The 19,933-nt window shown below is 43.3% G+C and overlaps 1 protein-coding gene across 1 annotated transcript; it reads left to right on the top strand.

The window, feature by feature from the left end:
* The first annotated feature begins 16,609 nt into the window (after positions 1–16,609).
* TMEM30B (transmembrane protein 30B) lies at positions 16,610–18,068 on the top strand. The gene has a single exon (XM_061182656.1). It carries the CDS (start codon positions 16,920–16,922, stop codon positions 17,979–17,981), a length of 1,062 nt encoding a protein of 353 aa, XP_061038639.1. The 5' UTR covers positions 16,610–16,919; the 3' UTR covers positions 17,982–18,068.
* Positions 18,069–19,933: the final 1,865 nt, after the last annotated feature.

The following is a 19,933-nucleotide window of genomic DNA, read 5'->3' as shown; positions in this document are numbered from 1 at the left end:
CGAGCCCTGGCCCAGGAAGATCCCACATGCCACGGAGCAACTAAGCCCGTGCGCCACAACTACTAAGCCTGAGCTCTAGAGCCCGCAAGCCACAACTACTGAGCCCACATGCCACAACTACTGAAGCCTGCGCACCTAGAGCCCGTGCTCCACAACAAAAGAAGCCACGACAATGAGAAGCCCGGGCACTGCAACAAAGAGTAGCCCCCGCTCACCGCAACTAGAGAAAGCCCGCACACAGCAACGAAGACCCAACACAGCCATAAATAAATACAGACATACATACATACATACAATCATCATCTAAATGAGAGATGATCCAACCCATGTCCATAGTAGTGGCAGAGTGAACGTTAAGGATGGGTGGATGAAAGCAAGGGAGGGTGGAGCCTGATTCTCAGATCTCTGCATGGGCAACTGCACGGATGAAGGTGGCATTGCCCCACAGAGGGAATGCTGGTTTGGAGTTGGGCAGGGTGAGTTCCATTTCAGATGAGTTAAGTATAACAGTGCCTGAAGATATCTAAGTGGAAGAAGTGGATACATGGGCTGAAGATACAGACTAGGAAACATCAACACCAAAAGGTAACCAGAGTCCTGGGTGCAGGAGAGACTGCTCAGGGGGAGCTGTGGGAGGAGAAGACAAGGGGCCCCTGGCAGAGCTCTAGAGTGACTGGGTGTACAGTGGGAGGGAAGGCTGGAAAGAGGGGAACAGGAGACTATTGGTGTAGCAGGAGCTATGGGATATTCTGTCTGGGGATTAAACTTGAGTAACATCTTCCATTAGTTGGTTAACAATGAGAGTCATGAAGCTAACTCCTGGGATTGATCCCTAAGAAAGCCATTTTTATTATTTTCTAGAGTTAAAGCTAGCATTTCAGATAACATGTAAATGAATTTGCATCCTATCTGTAAATAAATGCTTCCAGTAATAAGGACCTCCAAATGAGAGAATATGGCTACACTAATACAAATTCATCAACACTGTTAGAAAATCAGGAGCACAGTGCTCCAAAGGGGAGGCGAAAGAGTTAAATTATCTCATTTGACTCAGGAGTCCCATACCCAAATCTCTAAGTCTAAGAGGCATTGCTTTTATGTCACACAGTAAGGAATATTTTCTTTCTGCAAGGCAAGTTTCAGATGGAACTGTGGGATTATGTTCTGGGTTTTTAATAAATTATAATACTGGAAATTTTTATGTGAAAAATAAAATGTTTCTGCCCTCATTGAAACAAGAATGTGACAATTTTAACTAATGCATATCACTTTCTTCCGCACAGCCTAGCATTGGAATTTCACGTGCTTTTCATATTTGAAATGCACAGCGCCACCTAATGGCCACAAACCATATCTGAAAGAGAGGAAGAAAAAAAGAACTAAAATAATAATAATGATAAAAGTAAACTCAAATAAATTTCAAGTTTCAAAGTTGTTTAGTCAACTGGCATTGCAAACAACAATTTTATCTTTTCCCTAATCACTGTCATGTGAGTTACACATGATCATATTGCAGAGATAACTACAGAACACATTTTAAATTTAAATAATTCACAACAAACCTGAAACCATAAATTATACACATTTTTAAAAATTAATTAATTAATTAATTAATTTATGGCTGTTTTGGGTCCTCGTTTCTGTGCGAGGGCTTTCTCTAGTTGTGGCAAGCGGGGGCCACTCTTCATCGCGGTGCACGGGCCTCTCACTATCGTGGCCTCTCTTGTGGCACAGAGAGGCCTGGAGGTCTGGAGCACAGGCTCCAGACGCGCAGGCTCAGCAATTGTGGCTCACGGGCCCAGTTGCTCCGCGGCATGTGGGATCTTCCCAGACCAGGGCCCGAACCCGTGTCCCCTGCATTGGCAGGCAGATTCTCAACCACTGTGCCACCAGGGAAGCCCACACATTTTTTAAAAATCACAAAATCATTAGAAACACCTTGGATGAAATAATATGTTCAACTATGATGATTCTTTTTTTTTTTTTTTTTTTAGAGGTAAATTAGGGGTATCAGTAGAAGGACTTTATCTTGATTTCTACAAGGCTAATGTGGGACCAGTCTTCTGCATGGAAACTAATTATTCTAAGTACTCTCCTTGCAGCCCCTCAAGACTGGGGACATTATGGGACTACTGAATGAATCTTGGACTCCAGGGAAAGAAAGTAAAGCTGGCATCTATTGGTTCTGTCTTGGGAAGCTGTAGCATGTAGCACGACCCTTCTCCAGCCCAGCTCTGGAGTCAAAGGAATTTTCCATTGCTCATACATGCCATCCAGCTCTGGGGGCATAAGAAGGAGAAGGGATGGGAGGAGCACGGCTGTGCACCATCTCAGTCAGGCTTGCTACTCCAAGAACAATGCCTCCCAGACTGAGACTTGGGTGTGGGGCTCCCGAGTCAAATGAGTCACCTTCCCTTCCAGCTTACTGGTCTCTTCAAGGTCTCTTTGGTCTCAGCCTTTCTGAGGTGGTTTGAACCATATGCTATAGAAATTGATAATTTCCCATAAGATTTGTTTTAAAATATCCTGCTCTAATTGAGGAGGGATTTCAAAAATAAAGTATGCTGTTTCACTCTTCCCTCATCACAAAGAATGTTCAAAATGACAAAAATTCCACTAAAATGTTATGATGTGGAAAACTGATATTTTACTGTGTAGTCTTTCCCACCTTCCTGTAAGTTCTTTGGGGAATGAAGATCACACATTGCTTTACATACAATCGCAAATGTTTCTTGAATTAACTTCCAGGCTTACCAGAATGCAAGGGGGATTTCGTAATGCAAAAGCCACAAAAAAGAAGCAAAAGATCTAAACAAAAAAGTTAAAACATAAGTTATATGTGGAAGGTTTGTTACTTTATATGGAGATCATTAGAAACGATGATTTTCACAAATTGGCATCAATACTAAGCAATCAGTTTCTTTGCTTTCTTCTTGGACTCAGATAAGATCCTAAAATGTGTTGGAAAGGGAGAAGAGGAAAGAGATGTGATAAGGAATGACCTGAGGATAAATTTTAGAACTGGGGGCTGGATGCCATGGAGACCAACATATCACTTACCAGGCTTTACCATGCGCCGGGCACTGGATTAGGCATCTTGTGTGCATTACTCCATATAAGCCTCACCACCATCCTTGAAGATAGATGTTAATATCCCATTTTGAAGAGCAGGAAAGAAAAAGTTTTTTGAAGCTTAGGTTAGTTACCTGGGGTCCCACAGCTGGTAAAAGGCAGAGAAGTTAGGTGTATTCATAGCTAAGTGGCTCTGTCCACTGGCTGGTCCAGGGACTGGCAACAGCATTTTCATCTTGTGCTTCTTCCAGGGGAGATGTTTTTTAAAATCTCTTCCAATAATTCTGTTTAGCACAATGGTCTGAGAACCACTTTCTCGGACCTGGAGAAAGGTCTTTAGAGATATGCAGTAGGGATCTCTTTGATCTTTCTCCTTATTTCTTTTAAATTTTTAAATAATTAATTAATTAATTTTTGGCTGTGTTGGATCTTTGCTGCTGCACGCGGGCTTTCTCTAGTTATGGTGAGCGGGGGCTACTCTTCATTGTGGTGCGTAGGCTTCTTATTGCAGTGGCTTCTCTTGCTGTGGAGCACGGGCTCTAGGTGCACGGGCTTCAGTAGTTGTAGCACGTGGGCTCAGTAGTGGTGGCACACTGGCTCAGTAGTTGTGGCTCGCAGGCTCAGTAGTTGTGGCTCGCGGGCTGTAGAGCGCAGGCTCAGTAGTTGTGGCGCATGGGCTTAGTTGCTCTGTGGCATGTGGGATCTTCCCAGACCAGGGCTCGAACCTGTGTCCCCTGCATTGGCAGGCAGATTCTTAACCACTGCACCACCAGGGAAGTCCTCTTTTGAGTTTTTTAAACTATAAAATTCTTTGTTGTTTCCTCTATTTATAAAAGCAAGCCATGCTCATTAAATAACTTTCCAGAAGATACATACAAGAATTAAAAAGAAAAGGAAAAATTACTAGTAGCCTGACCACCCAGAGATAAACAGTGACTTTTCTGGGTGCATCTCTTTCCAGGCCCTTTTCCATGTATATATATATATACCCACACATATTTTAACAGCAGTAGCATAAAAACGTGTAATATTCAATGATTTTTTTCAGTTTTCAGTATACTGTGGACACTGTTCCATGACAATAAACAGATCTGCAATAACACATTGAAGCTCATGTTACAGCCCATCAAATAAATCTACCACCTAGTCAACAAGTCAACATTGAGTCAAATCCAGGCTGCATCTTTATTAGTGACTTGGTTGAAGGGGTATGTTGATCAAATATTTGGATGACACAAAGCTGGCAGAGATGGCTAATGCACTAGATTTACAGAATCAGAATGTAAATCATCTTAATTAATGGGAATTATGGCTCTAAACTGATATAAAACTTAATAACAAATGCAAAACTTCAAGTCTGTTTAGTATCTGTCTGACCAAACCCCATATTTGGGGGAGTGGGGAGAATACTGACTCTAAGAAGGGGTGAAGATAGGGCAGGCAAATCGACCATTCACCTCAGTCAGGTATCAACAAACAAGTGTACCAAGATTAGTGGTGCAACACGAGAGATGCGAATTAGATTCAATAAATGGCTACCCAGGAGCAGGTAAAAAGTAAATCTCAATACAAACATATTATTGCCTCAGAAGGGCTCGGTCACCCACTCTTTGGATAGGCAGGTTCTGTGGTAGTTTCCCACGTTAGATTGTCCTGGGAGAAATCCTGATGTTCCGATCATGGGTGGGGCCCGAGAGGCTAAATTTTCAGAGCTTGCAAGGAGAAGGCTGAGTGCTCTAAGTTTGCAGACAGAGACTAGGACCTAGCAAGACTCTTTCTTATCACTTAGCACATTTTAAAAATTGAGCTAAATAAAACTCTTGGAGGAGACTGATCGCCCACAGATCACTTCTAATAGAGAGCTCTGATCTTAGCGAAATTACTTGCCAAAAAAAGGTTTTAACTTCAGATGTTTGGGGAACAAAGTGATTTGGTCTCCAAGATGAGTGTTTGTACAAGCTGGGCAAGGGGAACTCTGCCATTTCAACGTGGGGATGAGATGTCATCTTGGTTGGATGTAAGGACGGCCAGAGGTAGGCTGTGTGAACCTACAGGGAAGGGCCCAATGGGGGTGTTCCCCCTGCTTCTGGAAGGAAGACCTGGGACCAGTGCTACACAAGCCTGTTCTTTGTTGCTGTCATCGTCCCTTCCCAGCCTGCAAGGCTTTTGGACTCTGGGGTCCTGTCCCTGCTATCGTCATTTGAGACGAGGTAAAAAGGGCCTACGGGTAGCCAGATGCTTCTGCTTTGAGCCCTAGCTGGCAGGCCCTGTAAGAAGGTGGGAGGCCTATCAGTCCACAGTGCTGTGGTCAATCAGGCATTTCAGGGCTTTGCCCTAACAGATTCCTTTTGCCAATTTGGGAGGTTAATAAAGATGAGCTTACATTTGATTAATTCTGCAACTTCCCACTTTCACTGTTCAATCATCTGCGACAAAGTACACGGGGATCCTCACACATATACACTATTCCCACAGACCTCTTTTTAAAAAGGTTGAGTTATCACATGGTTTTGTGAGTAGATAGGGAAGACCCTTTGTTAGTGGTATTTTAATGAGAAATTTCTCCTTATTGATTGGACCACAGTTAAGTCTACCACATTTTCCCTAAAGGCAGTCATTTACTCTTCTCCTAATTTAGTAGGTGGTCTACCTAAAATGTACGTCACATCCCTGTTTGATAAATTGTAAGTTCTAGGACTCTTGGGTCAATGTTCTACAGAAAGGGAGCTATAGGCATAGCTATTCCACCATTGATCATTATTAAACTCTTTGTTAATCTCGTGGAGCAATCTAACAAGAAAAACCTGAGTGTTTGCTGCTTTTATCTATTTTTCCATAACCTTTGACTCTGACGACTGAAATCAGTTGTAGGCTGAGATATACAAGCTCAATAATGAGCCCCCAGGTCCATTCCCACCCTCACCTGAAAGGCTTATAAGGAACCTGCACTTAATACCATTGTGTTTCAAGGTCAGGAATAACAGTCCATCAATAGATCAGACACAGTGTTTACTCCAATTACAAGAAAGAGAAAGATGGGCTTTCTCTGGTACACCAATGCCATGGTCTTAGTATCAAGGACCAGAAAGGCATTAATAGCCAGCTGACCCCATCTTTTATTATCACAGAGAAAAGCCAGTTGTTCTAAATCTAAAACCATCAACTTCCTAGTTTTACATATATATTTTTAAACATATGTAGACCCTTCTCAATATAAAAGCTAGATGTTCTATGAGTGACTTACTGAGATTTGCTTGTGGATAAAATGGGTGTTTGGTTATGAGATAAATTTTTCAAGCTAAAATCATTGAGGCTGTACTTTGTGTATCAACGTGTTAGAGCAAATGCTAAATTATTTCTTCAGGAGAATCTGGGCACCAACAGATGGTCCTTTCTTAATTCACCTCCAAGTGGAGGTGCAGTGGCCTTCTGTCCACCATATGTCCTTGTTAGGTACCTCAAATTTAATAAGAAGTTGTCAATCCCTCCCTAGCTTGCTTGATTATTAAAACATATGGCTCTGAGTTTAACTGGCAACATAGAAGCTCTGTGATCTAGGAACTTACTGCGATGTTTAATCTTGGAACTCACAGCTGCTCCTTAACTGTGGAAAACTTTGGGAAATGAACAATATTTATGGAAGATTACCTGAAGGATAGCAGTGCACCCATTCTTTTAGATCAGTCGTTTTCAAACTTCTTTTTTTAACAATAGAATTCTTGTTCAAACCATGTCTTTCTTAGAAGCCCAGGGTCAGAGAATGGGATGCGAGGAAGGGATGGGGATCTTAATCCCACCACTGATGGTCCCCCCAGAACGTAGCTTGAGAACCATTGATAGATCCTCTAATACCCATCCAAAGACAGCGGGGCAGAGAAGCACACACAGACTGGATGGGGGGCCTCCCTAGAATGGCTTCACTGAATTGTGCTTCGACCAAGCACCATTATATCTCACTCTGGCAGATGTTGTAAGGAACAGTGCTAGGAAATGAATGCAATATTTACTGCAAGTTTTTGGTTAAAGATATTGTTTACCTGGTTTCACAACATCTTCTCTGGGAGAACCCCAAGGAGAAAATGTTTCCTAGTCTTTACACCAGAAATCACTTAATATTCTTCTGAGCTGATGCTTTGTTTCCTCCCATGGATGCAGTGATTGATCCTTCCCTCTTGGGGCTGGCCACTGGAAAGCTTAAGAAGCAAGCCTGTAGACCACCCTTAGCAAGCCACACAATCTCATGGCAGGTGCTTCATGAACCAACTTCTCACTCAGCTCCACCTTGTTTTACAAAATGTATTCCCTTTGCCTTCATTCTTTTGCTTTGAAGTATTTTTTTGTATGTTGCTTTACTGCATATTTTAAAGCCGCCTCAATCCTTTTAAAAACATTACTCTGGCCCCACGCTCCGCCCTTCCCGGCCCGCCCCAGGGAGCTGGCAGGCCCGCTCCGCACCCCGCCCCCGAAAAACAAAAACAAAAACAAAAAAAACATTACTCTATGTAAGTAAGAAAATTCTTATTAAGAAACCAACTCAAGAAAAGGAAGGAGACCAGGATGATGAGAGTCTAAACCCAAAGAGGACCAAATCAGGAAACTAAGCAAGTATGTTCTGGAAATAAAAATCTTGACGCAAACATGATAGCCATCTTCAGAGTTCTTAAAGGGCAAGGAGTAAGTTTATTCTGTATTCCTCTAGAGAAGGAACATAGAATACATTATGGTCATTACCCAAAAAGCTGTCAAATCTTAGAACTGGACAAGGAAAGGACCTCACAAATTGGTGAGTTCTTTGTCACAAGAAGTGTTCAAGTGGAGCTCAAACGACCCCCTCGTTGGGAGGTTACAAAGGTGTGGTGGACACCCTTTTAGTTCTCAGCCAGACCACACCCCCTCCTTTGGAAGAGTCCCTTTAACTTTTACTGAAGAGGTGGATGTGGGCAGCCATGTGTCTGTCTTGGGACCTTTCCCCACTCCTGCCACAACAGATTGGACCAGGGCTGGACCCGTGACCCAAGCTGGAGCCTCCCTTGAACTAAAGAATATAACTGCCAGAGTCGGGAGGAGCTGAAAGGTGACCCAGCACTGGTGTCCACATCAGAGCTGTGGCAACCTGAAGCATGCAAAGTCCAAGATTTGGAGAAGCAAACATGCTCGAGAAGGTGGCCTACAGAACTACAGGGAGAAGCAGCGGCAAGAAACAGTGCAGAGAGAGGAGAGAAGCCTGATGACTACTTTCTCCTCCTATGAGAGCCAGATATACTTCCCTCAGTTCCTTGCTTCTGTGACATTCCTCATATCTGAACAATAGCTACCTGTTGCTGAAGCTGTTCCTTGCATTGCAGAAATCCCTGACTACAATCAAAGCAAATCCCCAGATGGATTATGAGGCTGGAGTAGATCAGTGGCCCCCAAAGCTGAGTGATCATCACATTGCTCTGAGTAAGCTTCCTGGGTGCCAGCCCCTGGAGATTGTGATTTAGTGGCAAGAATCAGACTCTGAGAAATGTGTATTTTTAAACACCATCCCCACTCCCAGTGATTTTGCTACTTGGCCAGATGGGGAACCACTGGATCAGGTATCATTCAGGGTCTTGGTCCCTTTAAGATTCTCAGACTTTGGTTTAGAAGTTGACACAATGCAGCTATCCTCACAGTATTCTTCCTACAGAAAGAGAACTAAAATTTTAAACACAATCACTTCAAATTCACATTTCAGAGAGAAAGGTCAGGGGCCCCTGCAGTCCTCCAAGGGTAATACAAACTCCAGATTGAATATTAACAAGGCATATTGATCAGCACACACAGCAAGTACAGGTTCCCAGGTTCTCGGCCAAGGTATTTAAACATTTGTATCAGTGACCTAGATAGCGGAATTAAAAGTATGTTTATTCAGTTTATTGATGCTATCAAACAGGAAAGAGCATTAAGCACATCTTTCTTGGGCACTTCAGTTTTCCTAAGATGAGCCCTCCCTCTTCACATTATGGGTGTTAGAACATAGGGCTGATAACTTTTTTTTCTTTTTTTTTTTTGATTTGAATTTTATTTCATTTTTTTATACAGCAGGTTCTTATTATTTTATTTTATATTTTATACATATTAGCATATATATGTCAATCCCAATCTGCCAATTCATCCCACCACCACTGCCCCGCCCCCAGCTTTCCCCCCTTGGTGTCCATATGTTTGTTCTCTACATCTGTCTCTATTTCTGCCTTGCAAACTGGTTCATCTGTACCATTTTTCTAGATTCCGCATATATGCATTAATATACGATATTTGTTTTTCTCTTTCTGACTTACTTCACTCTGTATGACAGTCTCTAGGTCCATCCATGTCTCTACAAATGACCCAATTTCATTCCTTTTTATGGCTGAGTAATATTCCATTGTATATATGTACCACATCTTCTTTATCCATTCGTCTGTTGATGGACATTTAGGTTGCTTCCATGACCTGGCCATTGTAAATAGTGCTGCAATGAACATTAGGGTGCATGTGTCTTTTTGAATTATGGTTTTCTCTGGGTATATGCCCAGTAGTGGGATTGCTGGATCGTATGGTAATTCTATTTTTCATTTTTTAAGGAACCTCCATACTGTTCTCTACAGTGGCTGTATCAATTTACCTTCCCACCAACAGTGCAAGAGGGTTCCCCTTTCTCCACACCCTCTCCAGCATTTGTTGTTTGTAGATTTTATGATGATGCCCATTCTCACTGGTGTGAGGTGATACCTCATTGTAGTTTTGATTTGCATTTCTCTAATAATTAGTGATGTTGAGCAGTTTTCATGTGCCTCTTGGCCATCTGTGTGTCTTCTTTGGAGAAATGTCTGTTTAGGTCTTCTGCCCATTTTTTGATTGGGTTGTTTGTTTTTTTAATATTGACCTGCATGAGCTGTTTATATATTTTAGAGATTAATCCTTTGTCCGTTGATTCATTTGCAAATATTTTCTCCCATTTTGAGGGTTATCTTTTCATCTTGTTTATAGTTTCCTTTGCTGTGCAAAAGTTTTTGTTTCATTGGGTCCCATTTGTTTATTTTTATTTCCATTACTCTAGGAGGTGGGTCATAAAAGATCTTGCTGTGATTTATGTCAAAGAGTGTTCTTCCTATGGCTTCCTCTAAGAGTTTTATAGTGTCTGGTCTTACATTTAGGTCTTTAATCCATTTTGAGTTTATTTTTGTGTATGGTGTTAGGGAGTGTTCTAATTTCATTCTTTTACATGTAGCTGTCCAGTTTTCCCAGCACCACTTATTGAAGAGACTGTCTTTTCTCCTTTGTATATCCTTGCCTCCTTTGTCATAGATTAGTTGACCATAGGTGCGTGGGTTTATCTCTGGGCTTTCTATCCTGTTCCATTGATCTATATTTCTGTTTTTGTGCCAGTACCATATTGTCTTGATGACTGTAGCTTTGTAGTATAGTCTGAAGTCAGGGAGTCTGATTCCTCCAGCTCCGTTTTTTTCCCTCAAGATTGCTTTGGCTATTCGGGGTCTTTTGTGTCTCCATACAAATTTTAAGATTTTTTGTTCTAGTTCCGTAAAAACTGCCGTTGGTAATTTGATAGGGATTGCATTGAATCTGTAGATTGCTTTGGGTAGTATAGTCATTTTCACAATATTGATTCTTCCAATCCAAGAACATGGTATGTCTCTCCATCTGTTTGTGTCATCTTTGATTTCTTTCATCAGTGTCTTATAGTTTTCTGAGTACAGGTCTTTTACCTCCTTAGGTAGGTTTATTCCTAGGTATTTTATTCTTTTTGTTGCAATGGTGAATGGGATTGTGTCCTCAATTTCTCTGTCTGATCTTTCGTTGCTAGTGTATAGGAATGCAAGAGATTTCTGTGCATTAATTTTGTATCCTGCAACTTTACGAAATTCATTGATTAGCTCTAGTAGTTTTCTGGTGGCATCTTTAGGATTCTCTATGTATAGTATGATGTCATCTGCAAACAGTGACAGTTTTACTTCTTTTCCAGTTTGGATTCCTTTTATTTCTTTTTCTTCTCTGATTGCCATGGCCAGGACTTCCAAAACTATGTTAAATAATAGTGGTGAGAGTGGACATCCTTGTCTTGTTCCTGATCTTAGAGGAAATGCTTTCAGTTTTTCACCATTGAGAATGATGTTTGCTGTGGGTTTGTCATATATGGCCTTTATTATGTTGAGGTAGGTTCTCTCTATGCCCACTTTCCAGAGAGTTTTTATCATAAATGGGTGTTGAATCTTGTCAAAAGACAAGCTGATAACTTTTTGAAAATTTTTAAATGTTTAACCATTCACTCCTGATACAGAGTGAAGAATTCCTACGTTTCAAATAGATATTGTCATTGTGGGAAAGGGAAAGCCAGTGTGCATATCACATTCCTCAGTGGGGTCATCCCCAAACCAGTGAGTTTCACTCCCACAGGGACAGGGAATGGGCAGGGGAGGGTGGCCTTTAGTCTCAACAGACAAGCTGGTTCCATAGACACTGCTCTGTAGGTGTCCCCTCCCTCTTCCCATCCTCACCCTGGTATATGCCCCTCTCACCTTTCACACTGCATGAACCCAATTCAGTTTTGATTTAACTCTTTCTTATTTCCAGTGACAAAGCTTTTCCTTCCCCTCTGTCTCAATTCTGTCACCCAACTTGTCCTCCTGATATTTTGGGTCTCTGCAGTACCAAATCACCAAGCACAACTCCTACATCCAAACTCTATGCACATAGTTCAAGTCCAATCCAATCCCTGCTGATTTTTCCAGTCTTTTAACCTGGGCATCCCATAGCCAATGCCTGTGCCACCTAAGACCTACTGTCACCTATCTCAGTCGCATTGTTCATTTTATACTGCCCCCTGCAGCTCTCAACTCACCCAATTCTGCTCACAAGTGGCCTCCACTGTTTTTCAGTAAGTTAATGACCCAAAACCCCAACACACTGCAGCAAGGAGTGGAAAGAGCTCCTGTCTGTCTTTTCTGCCCCCGGTGCTTACAGTACTCGTTCACCGAAGTTACTCTGCATCTTCCACTAGGGGGTACCACCCCATAATTTTTGAAACAGGAAGTCTGCTGAACACAGTTCTTAATGAAAAATGAAGTCCAGGCACAGTGGATATTTTTCAAACTTTTCTGAACACATGCTGTAATTTTATGAAGCAATTTAATTTGATTCCTTTTAAATAAAAGCTGCCCCATGGGCAGAGTAATAGGCAACAATCCTGAGCAGTATAAACTTACATAAGGGAACACCAATTAAAAACCCTTGGCTCCATTACGGTAAGATAAATAGTCATGAACTAAATGAAATAAATGCAAAAACTGAGTACAGCCAGACAAATGAAGTTATTTTTACTTTAGCAAGAGAAATAGACATGCTGAACAAAAGTTGGCTTCAAAACGAAAGCTTTGGTTAAACAAAAATAAGGCAACTCAGATGTTCTGGGACTTTGCATAAATGGAACAGAATTCTCTTATCTTTGGGGTATAAAAGACCTGCAACACTAAAAATCGGTTCAAGTCTTTTGGGTTCTTTTAGGAAGAAGTATGTCTAGACATTACACTGTGGTGACTGAGAATGAAGGATACTGGAATTTAGCACTAGACTCTCAGCTCCCAGTTACCTCTATAAGAACTTGGCTAGCCTCCATTTCCTTAGCCTAAATCTTAGTTCTGCATCAGTTTGATGGTTATAATAATAGTACCTACCACCTAGGTTTGTGGTGTGAATTAGATGAGATACTGCACATAAAGTGCCTACAGAGTGACTGGCCCACAGTAGGTACTCAGTAAATGCTGACTATTTATTCAATGAGTCAGTGCAAGGAAGCCCTCTTGGGATGACTAGAAACAGATATCTTTGCATTGAAAGAGATATTTACTATCATTTTGGCAAACACACTCATACAGATAAGCAATCAGGAAATCAGAGAAGTAAAACAATTTGACAAAGATCACCCAGCTATTTCTTGATGAACTTTAGAGTTGAACTTGGACTTCCTTAACGTCAGGCAACTTTCTTTCCCCTATCTTATATTGCTTCTCCTAGTATCTGATAGTTTATTAGTGCAGACTAAATATATTCTGTGGTTAACAACTGGTTTTGTTGGCAATGTTTTGGTGAATGTAACCAAGTAAACAATGTTGTGGCAGTGTCAAAGACTCTAGAGATATGTATCTTTAACAGGTTTGACTTTTAAGCCCCTTTCCTGCTTTTAGAAATTTATCCCAAGAAAATAATATAAAATGAAAGGTTATAGGCGAAAAGATGTCTACTACTATATTCTTTGGAATACTGAAAAACTGGAAATAATCCACATGCCCAACAATAGGAGAGTGGTTAAACATGGCAAACCCATGAATTTTGGAACCATTTAAAAATTATGAAGACCACAAAGAAACAGAGAAAATATTTACTTTGTTCTTCATCTCATTCCATAAGGAGGTAATTTAACACACAGAATGATAATGTATTTTTTATAATTAAAATCTATTAAAAATTAAATAATTATATGGATAAAACCCACAATATAAAATGGAAAAATAAAACGATTTTAGGAGTACTGGGATTGGGAATGACTTTTTCTTTCACTTTCAGTTCTCTTTATAATAAAGAGACACAAAAAAGAATTGTTTAGAATGAACTAACTTCTTTTTTGGGACTGGGAAGAGTTTACAAGATCCACGTGTCCTTTAATGCATCATGATAACACATAACCAAATGAAAGACACGAGGTCAGAGCCCTCGTTTTACACTGAACTCTGGGGGACACAGCAATACATACCAGTCCCTGGCCTCTCAGAACTTGCAAGCTGGTAGAGAAGACATGACGTATACATGTATCCCGGCACTGCTCCACCTCCAAAATCTTTAACATCCCATCTCATACCAGGGCTTTTCCCCTCCCAGCTTTCATGCCACCTGCTCGTTAATTAACATCATTAGGACTGCCAGTCTGCTGGTTCCTATGCTCTCTTTTGGTCCCCCAGCTTTGTTTCATTTTTCTTTGCTATTCTCTTAAATACTAAGGCCTATCACTTAAGCCACCCGCTCCACAATAACTGCAATATCTTAAGCCTTTATTTCCAATTCACCTGCACTGAAAGCCCCCATGTGCTGGACGTGTTCACTTGCCTTCTCCCAGCCTGGGTTGCATGACTCCTCTAGACGAAGCCACTCAGCATCACTTCACATATCCCAGGCCAGTTCCCTCTTCCCCTCCTCACAGACTTCCTTAGGCTCATGCTTTCCCTTCCTTGCCCCACAATGCCTTTTACTGCACAGAAAGAAATTCTTATGTGGGAACTTTCTCCCCTTGAGCCAAGACCAAAGCCCAGTTGCATTCTGCATCCATCCTTACTCCCTGTTTCAGAGGTGAGCTGACCCTGCACCTGCTCTCTGGACCCGGCGCCTCCTGCCTGCTCCTGCCTTTGGACCATCCATGAGCTTGTCGCCCCTCTCTTCAACCTTGCCTGAACTGTTATCTTTTCCCCTCGGAATAAACCCTTGCTGCCATCTATAAAGAAGCCTTTCCCTTGGGATACATACTCTTCTAAATGATTGCCACTTGCCTTTCTCCTGTCCTTCCCCCATACTTCTAAAAGGTGTTGTCCTGCCTGGGCTGCCTCCACATCCTCTTTCCCTCACCTGAGACAGCCTGACTCCTGCCACCCCACCACCCAAATTGTTCCCACAGAAGTTAAATCCAATGGCACCTTTTCATTTCTTGTCTCACTAGAACCCTCAGCTGTGTTTCACCCTGTAGACCATTCCTTGTCTTGAAATATTCTCTTCTTTTGGCTTTTGGGACACTCTGGTGTGACCCTAGTTATCAGAATGAATAAACGAATGTCATCCAAGGAGGCGAGAGCTGGCAAGTCTCTCAGCTCAACAGGAGGGCTCACACTTCTGGGGAGTGGTGGCAGGGCAATTGTTTGACTTAAAATCCACTAGGTTAAGTTTGGGGAACCAAATTCCTTCCTAGGGACTAGTTTTGTGGACTCTATGTCAAGCCAACTGATGACTCAATGATATAGGAGTGGATGGAACCCACCAAAATGATACAGAGAGCTGTTTATTCTTTTATCTTCTTGAAAGAAAGGTGTAGTGGAGACTGGATCACACCATAGGAAGTTGTGGACAATGTTGGGATTTCCTCTCTTGGGGTATGATTAAAAGTGAGGGAAGTGGAATTTGAGTCAGTTGGGTCTCCCTCAGTATTCTCTAATAGCTAAAGCTTCCAATCTGCATTCATTCAATTCAACAAGATAGAATGAATTTTCTGTTATAAAAACAATATTACTTTTTAATTTTAGTATCATTCTTGTAAAGTATAATTCGGTACTTGAGTATATGCTGTCTATTGTCTATTTTGATTCATCTTATTCCTAAGTAATATGTCCCCTGTCAGACTGCAAATGCCTTGAGGTCAAGGGTCCTTTTTAGTCTAATTGTCTTCTGTCTTCTACCTTGCTTAGCTTAGGGCTAACACTTGAAAGATGCTTAAAAAAAAAAAAATCCCTGTTGTTTAATTTAGCAAGTATTTTAACTTTCCAGATTTCAATGGGTTTTGAATAACTCCTGAATGCAATATATTATTCTAGGTACAGAAGTGTAATATAGCAAATATTTAAGTTATTTGCATTTTAGGAGCGGGAAGAGAGGCAGAAACACCTCAATACCTAAGGAGGATTTAGCACAAAGTTGAAATGGCCCGACACCCCCTTGTGTATATTGTACCAACCTAGATATAAAAGCCAGAATCGCAAGCAATGTTCAGAGCTATTTTGGATTTTCTTTGCAGTAAGTCCTATAAAACCTTGTAGTTCACCTCCTTAGGCCCAAAGTCCCAACATCCTTGATTGTGGATAGCAGCTATGTCTTTTGGGACCTTGGGTCGGACTTTCTTCCAGTCAGGCAAATAATCTGAAAAGAAAAAGAAATCACATGTAGTCCAGTGCATTTTTCTCCTTGTGTGGTTTCTCCACCAGCTAGAGAGATATTTAAAGGCTCTGAACCTCTTGCCATCTTTAATTCTCTTTTTTAAATGTCATTTTTAGAGAACTTTCCACTTTTCTTAGTTATACAGCCAGATTGGGGAACCTGGCGGGAAAATCATTTTCCCTTAAAAAAAAAAAAATCTAGAATTTGAATGCAGGCACGGCATTCCAAACCGATTTACCATAGTGCAGTCTTCTGGGCATTACAATTTGTGGCTGCAACTTGACTGAAAGGGGGCCCCTAAGTTAACCTACAAAGACAACAGGGTCCAGATACACTTTTTTTCCACTTTCAGATAAAAGAGGATTAATTACCTGAAATCTTCAAGGCTCCAGGACGCACGGTGCAATTCCTCAGTGGAACTTTGTGCTGGAGGCTGCAGCTCCTACGATTTCGGGCAAGACTGGCCCAGGCACTCTAGTCACTTGGAAGGCGGAAGGGAAGGAAGTACCTGAGCAAGGTATGAGCCACTCAGAGGCAGCCTGGGGCCGCCACTCACCTCGGGGAGGAGGAGCTGGAGTCCGGACCCACCCGGATAGAGAGGAAAAGCGAGCTATCGTCCCGCCAGGTGAGGGAAGGAACGCCCGCCCGCTCACCTCCGAAGAGGCGGGGCGCGGCTCTCGATTACCCGCAGGGGCGGTGCTGGCCGATCACCTGGGCCGAGGCGGAACTGAAGGGTCCGGTCACTGCCCGGAGAACCTGTAACTAAGACTCACCTGTGCGGGGGCCGGAGGCTGGGCCGGGGCCAGAACTCACTTGAGCCGGTGGAAACCCGCCGCGGGTTCGCCCAGCGAGGAGGGGGAGGCGCCCCCTGCCGACCCCATCCGAGCGCCCCTCCGTGGGTCCGCGCGGCCGCCATGACCTGGAGCGCCACCGCCCGGGGCGCCCACCAGCCCGACAACACCGCGTTCACTCAGCAGCGCCTCCCCGCCTGGCAGCCGCTGCTGTCAGCCAGCATCACGCTGCCGCTCTTCTTCTGCGCCGGCCTCGCCTTCATCGGCCTGGGCCTGGGCCTCTACTACTCCTCCAACGGCATCAAGGAGCTCGAGTACGACTACACCGACGACCTGGGCACCGGCGACTGCTCGGTGTGCGCCGCCATGGGCCAGGGCCGCGCGCCGCCGCCCCGCTGCCCGTGCACCTGGTACTTCTCGCTGCCCGAGCTCTTCCGGGGCCCCGTGTTCCTCTACTACGAGCTGACCAACTTCTACCAGAACAACCGGCGCTACGGCGTGTCCCGCGACGACGCGCAGCTGAGCGGGCTGCAGAGCGCGCTGCGCCACCCGGTCAACGAGTGCTACCCCTACCAGTACAGCGCGGCTGGCCTGCCCATCGCGCCCTGCGGCGCCATCGCCAACAGCCTCTTCAACGACTCCTTCTCGCTGTGGCACCAGCGCCTGCCCGGCGGGCCCTACGTCGAGGTGCCGCTCGACCGCACCGGCATCGCCTGGTGGACCGACTACCACGTCAAGTTCCGCAACCCGCCGCTGGTGAACGGCAGCCTGGCGTTGGCCTTCCAGGGCACCGCGCCCCCGCCCAGCTGGCACCGGCCGGTCTACGAGCTCAGCCGAGACCCGAACAACACCGGCTTCATCAACCAGGACTTCGTGGTATGGATGCGCACGGCGGCGCTGCCCACGTTCCGCAAGCTGTACGCGCGCATCCGCCAGGGCAACTACTCGGCCGGGCTGCCGCGGGGCACCTACCGCGTCAACATCACCTACAACTACCCGGTGCGCGCCTTCGGCGGCCACAAGCTCGTCATCTTCAGCAGCATCTCGTGGATGGGCGGCAAGAATCCGTTCCTGGGCATCGCCTACTTGGTGGTCGGCTCCCTCTGCATCCTCATGGGCTTTGTCATGCTGGTCATCTACATTCGCTACCAGGACCAGAACGACGAAGACGAGGACGACGAGTAATTCCTGCTTTCAGAGTACCCTTTCTGCTTCTTGCCAAAACGCTCTTGCAAGCTTCTTTTGGTTCCTCCCTCCCGACTGTCACCCAGTTCCAACTTCGCCTCACTTTGCCTCCAGTTGTGGATGAGGGGACCAGAGAGAGAGAGAGGAATTACACCCGATCGGGGGCTTCCAGACTCTTCTGGGGTGTTTGAACTGCTAGAGTGAGACATCCCTGCACATTTTCCCCATCTCCTTCACCAGCTGACATGTGAGGTTCTTTGAGAGAGGAAGGGACGGCTAGACTCCTCTCATTCAACCCCCATCTGGTGAAGAGATGTTAAATAACTCATTCCAGATCTAGCAGCTGCTCATTGCCTCCTGACGCTGATGCTAGAGCTTTAACCGCTACAGTACAGTGGTTTTCTTTTTTCTTTTTTGGGGGGGTGGGAGTGTAGAGAGGGAAGCCCACAAATAACCAGCAGAGGCATGGAGGGGTGGGGGAGAACATATTGATTAAAAATGTAGGTAGATTAGGAGGCCCCATCCCCAGAAATTCTGACACAATAAGGCTGCGGTGAGACCCTGGAAGCTGCGGTTTTAACAAACCCATCTGGAGATTCCTCCTGTATTCCCTCAAGTTTGGGAATCAGTGCCCTGAACCAGGGAGCAAGTAGGATAACTGCCTGTTTCCCTATTTCCTCAGGTGTCTGAAGCTGGGCCTGACGCAATCACTGAGTCCAGTTGTCCAGGGGGTCCTTTGTTCCCAGGGGCAGTGACAAGCATAATGTTGCAGGTTTGGTCTAGCACTCCTTCTTGAACATAGGAAGCTCTCTACAATGTGCAGAATAAGTGAAAACAACAAGCTGGCATACAGATTTGCAGAGCAGGGTTTGTATCAATTCATTTGATATTTGAGTGTAAGAAATTAAAAGGTTTTTTTTTTTTTTGTGGAGGGGGGGCGGCCAGGAACTGTGTAGAAACTTGAAAATGCCAGGTCAGTTTTTATAGTTCAGAGGGAATGTTTTAACCTTAGAATCAGATAGCTGGAGGGGATCTTAGAGGGAAAGTGATTTCCCTAAAGTCATATCTGTGTCTCCTGACTCTGGACTCAGTCCTCCTTGTCATCTAAATGACTTTTTATGCTTAGAGAGAAAGGGCTACGTTCATACCTTGGCCCTTGGGTTTAAGAAAAAAAAATTTTAATCTGTGTTCTCAGATGAACCATGTTTGTTTTTAGTAATATGTTTAAATGAATGCTAAGCAATATAGTCTTATGTAAACTAGAATCTTAAGAATTGTTTGAACCTTTGAGATAATGTTAAACTCTGACTACTCTAAAATCATTCTAATATATATAAAATTATTCTAAGAAAATAGAATTTAAAAAACCCCTTTTATGGCAAAAGAACTTTAAAAAAGTGAGATCATCTTAACCAGTTTATTTGCCAAAAGCAGTTATTTGGTGTTCTGTCCGAATTCTCAGTGCCTGTTCTCTATTACGGCTACTTTCCAGTTACTACAATTTTTGCTCATGCCTATAAGGCAGTGCAGTACCTTGAGGTATTTTTTTTAAATAGTCAAAGCAATATTGAATTGTATTGAATAATTTACATTAATTTTATTTTACTCTTCTAGTCCTTTGAAAACTAATAGCCGATAGACAGCATGCATGTTCATTGACATCTGTCTCAGATCTTCTGGAACAGTTGTGATTTTAGAGATTCTGTCTCAGTATTTACATAAACCAAAAAATGTTTTATAATCCCAGTGTGCTGGCTTCCCAACTCCTGAATATAACACAGTTTTACTGTCAGATTGTGTATTGTGATTTTAGGCTATGAATATATGATCAGATATATAGAGAGTAATTTTTATTTATTATGAATGTTTGATCGAGCAGCTCACTAGCCTAGCCCTTCTTTATGATGGATAAGAGAATTTACTACATTTTTTTACTACTTAGTTGAGAACAA

Source organism: Eubalaena glacialis, chromosome 2 (genome assembly GCF_028564815.1).
Source record: "Eubalaena glacialis isolate mEubGla1 chromosome 2, mEubGla1.1.hap2.+ XY, whole genome shotgun sequence".
In the NCBI taxonomy this organism is placed as follows: Eukaryota; Metazoa; Chordata; class Mammalia; order Artiodactyla; family Balaenidae; genus Eubalaena; species Eubalaena glacialis.
Note: the sequence above shows the minus strand (reverse complement) of the source record. Positions and strands in the feature narration are given on the sequence as shown.

What these genes read in the sequence shown, in the direction of transcription:
- TMEM30B (XM_061182656.1), top strand. Translation starts at nt 16,920, where the DNA reads ATGACCTGGAGCGCCACCGCCCGGGGCGCCCACCAGCCCGACAACACC.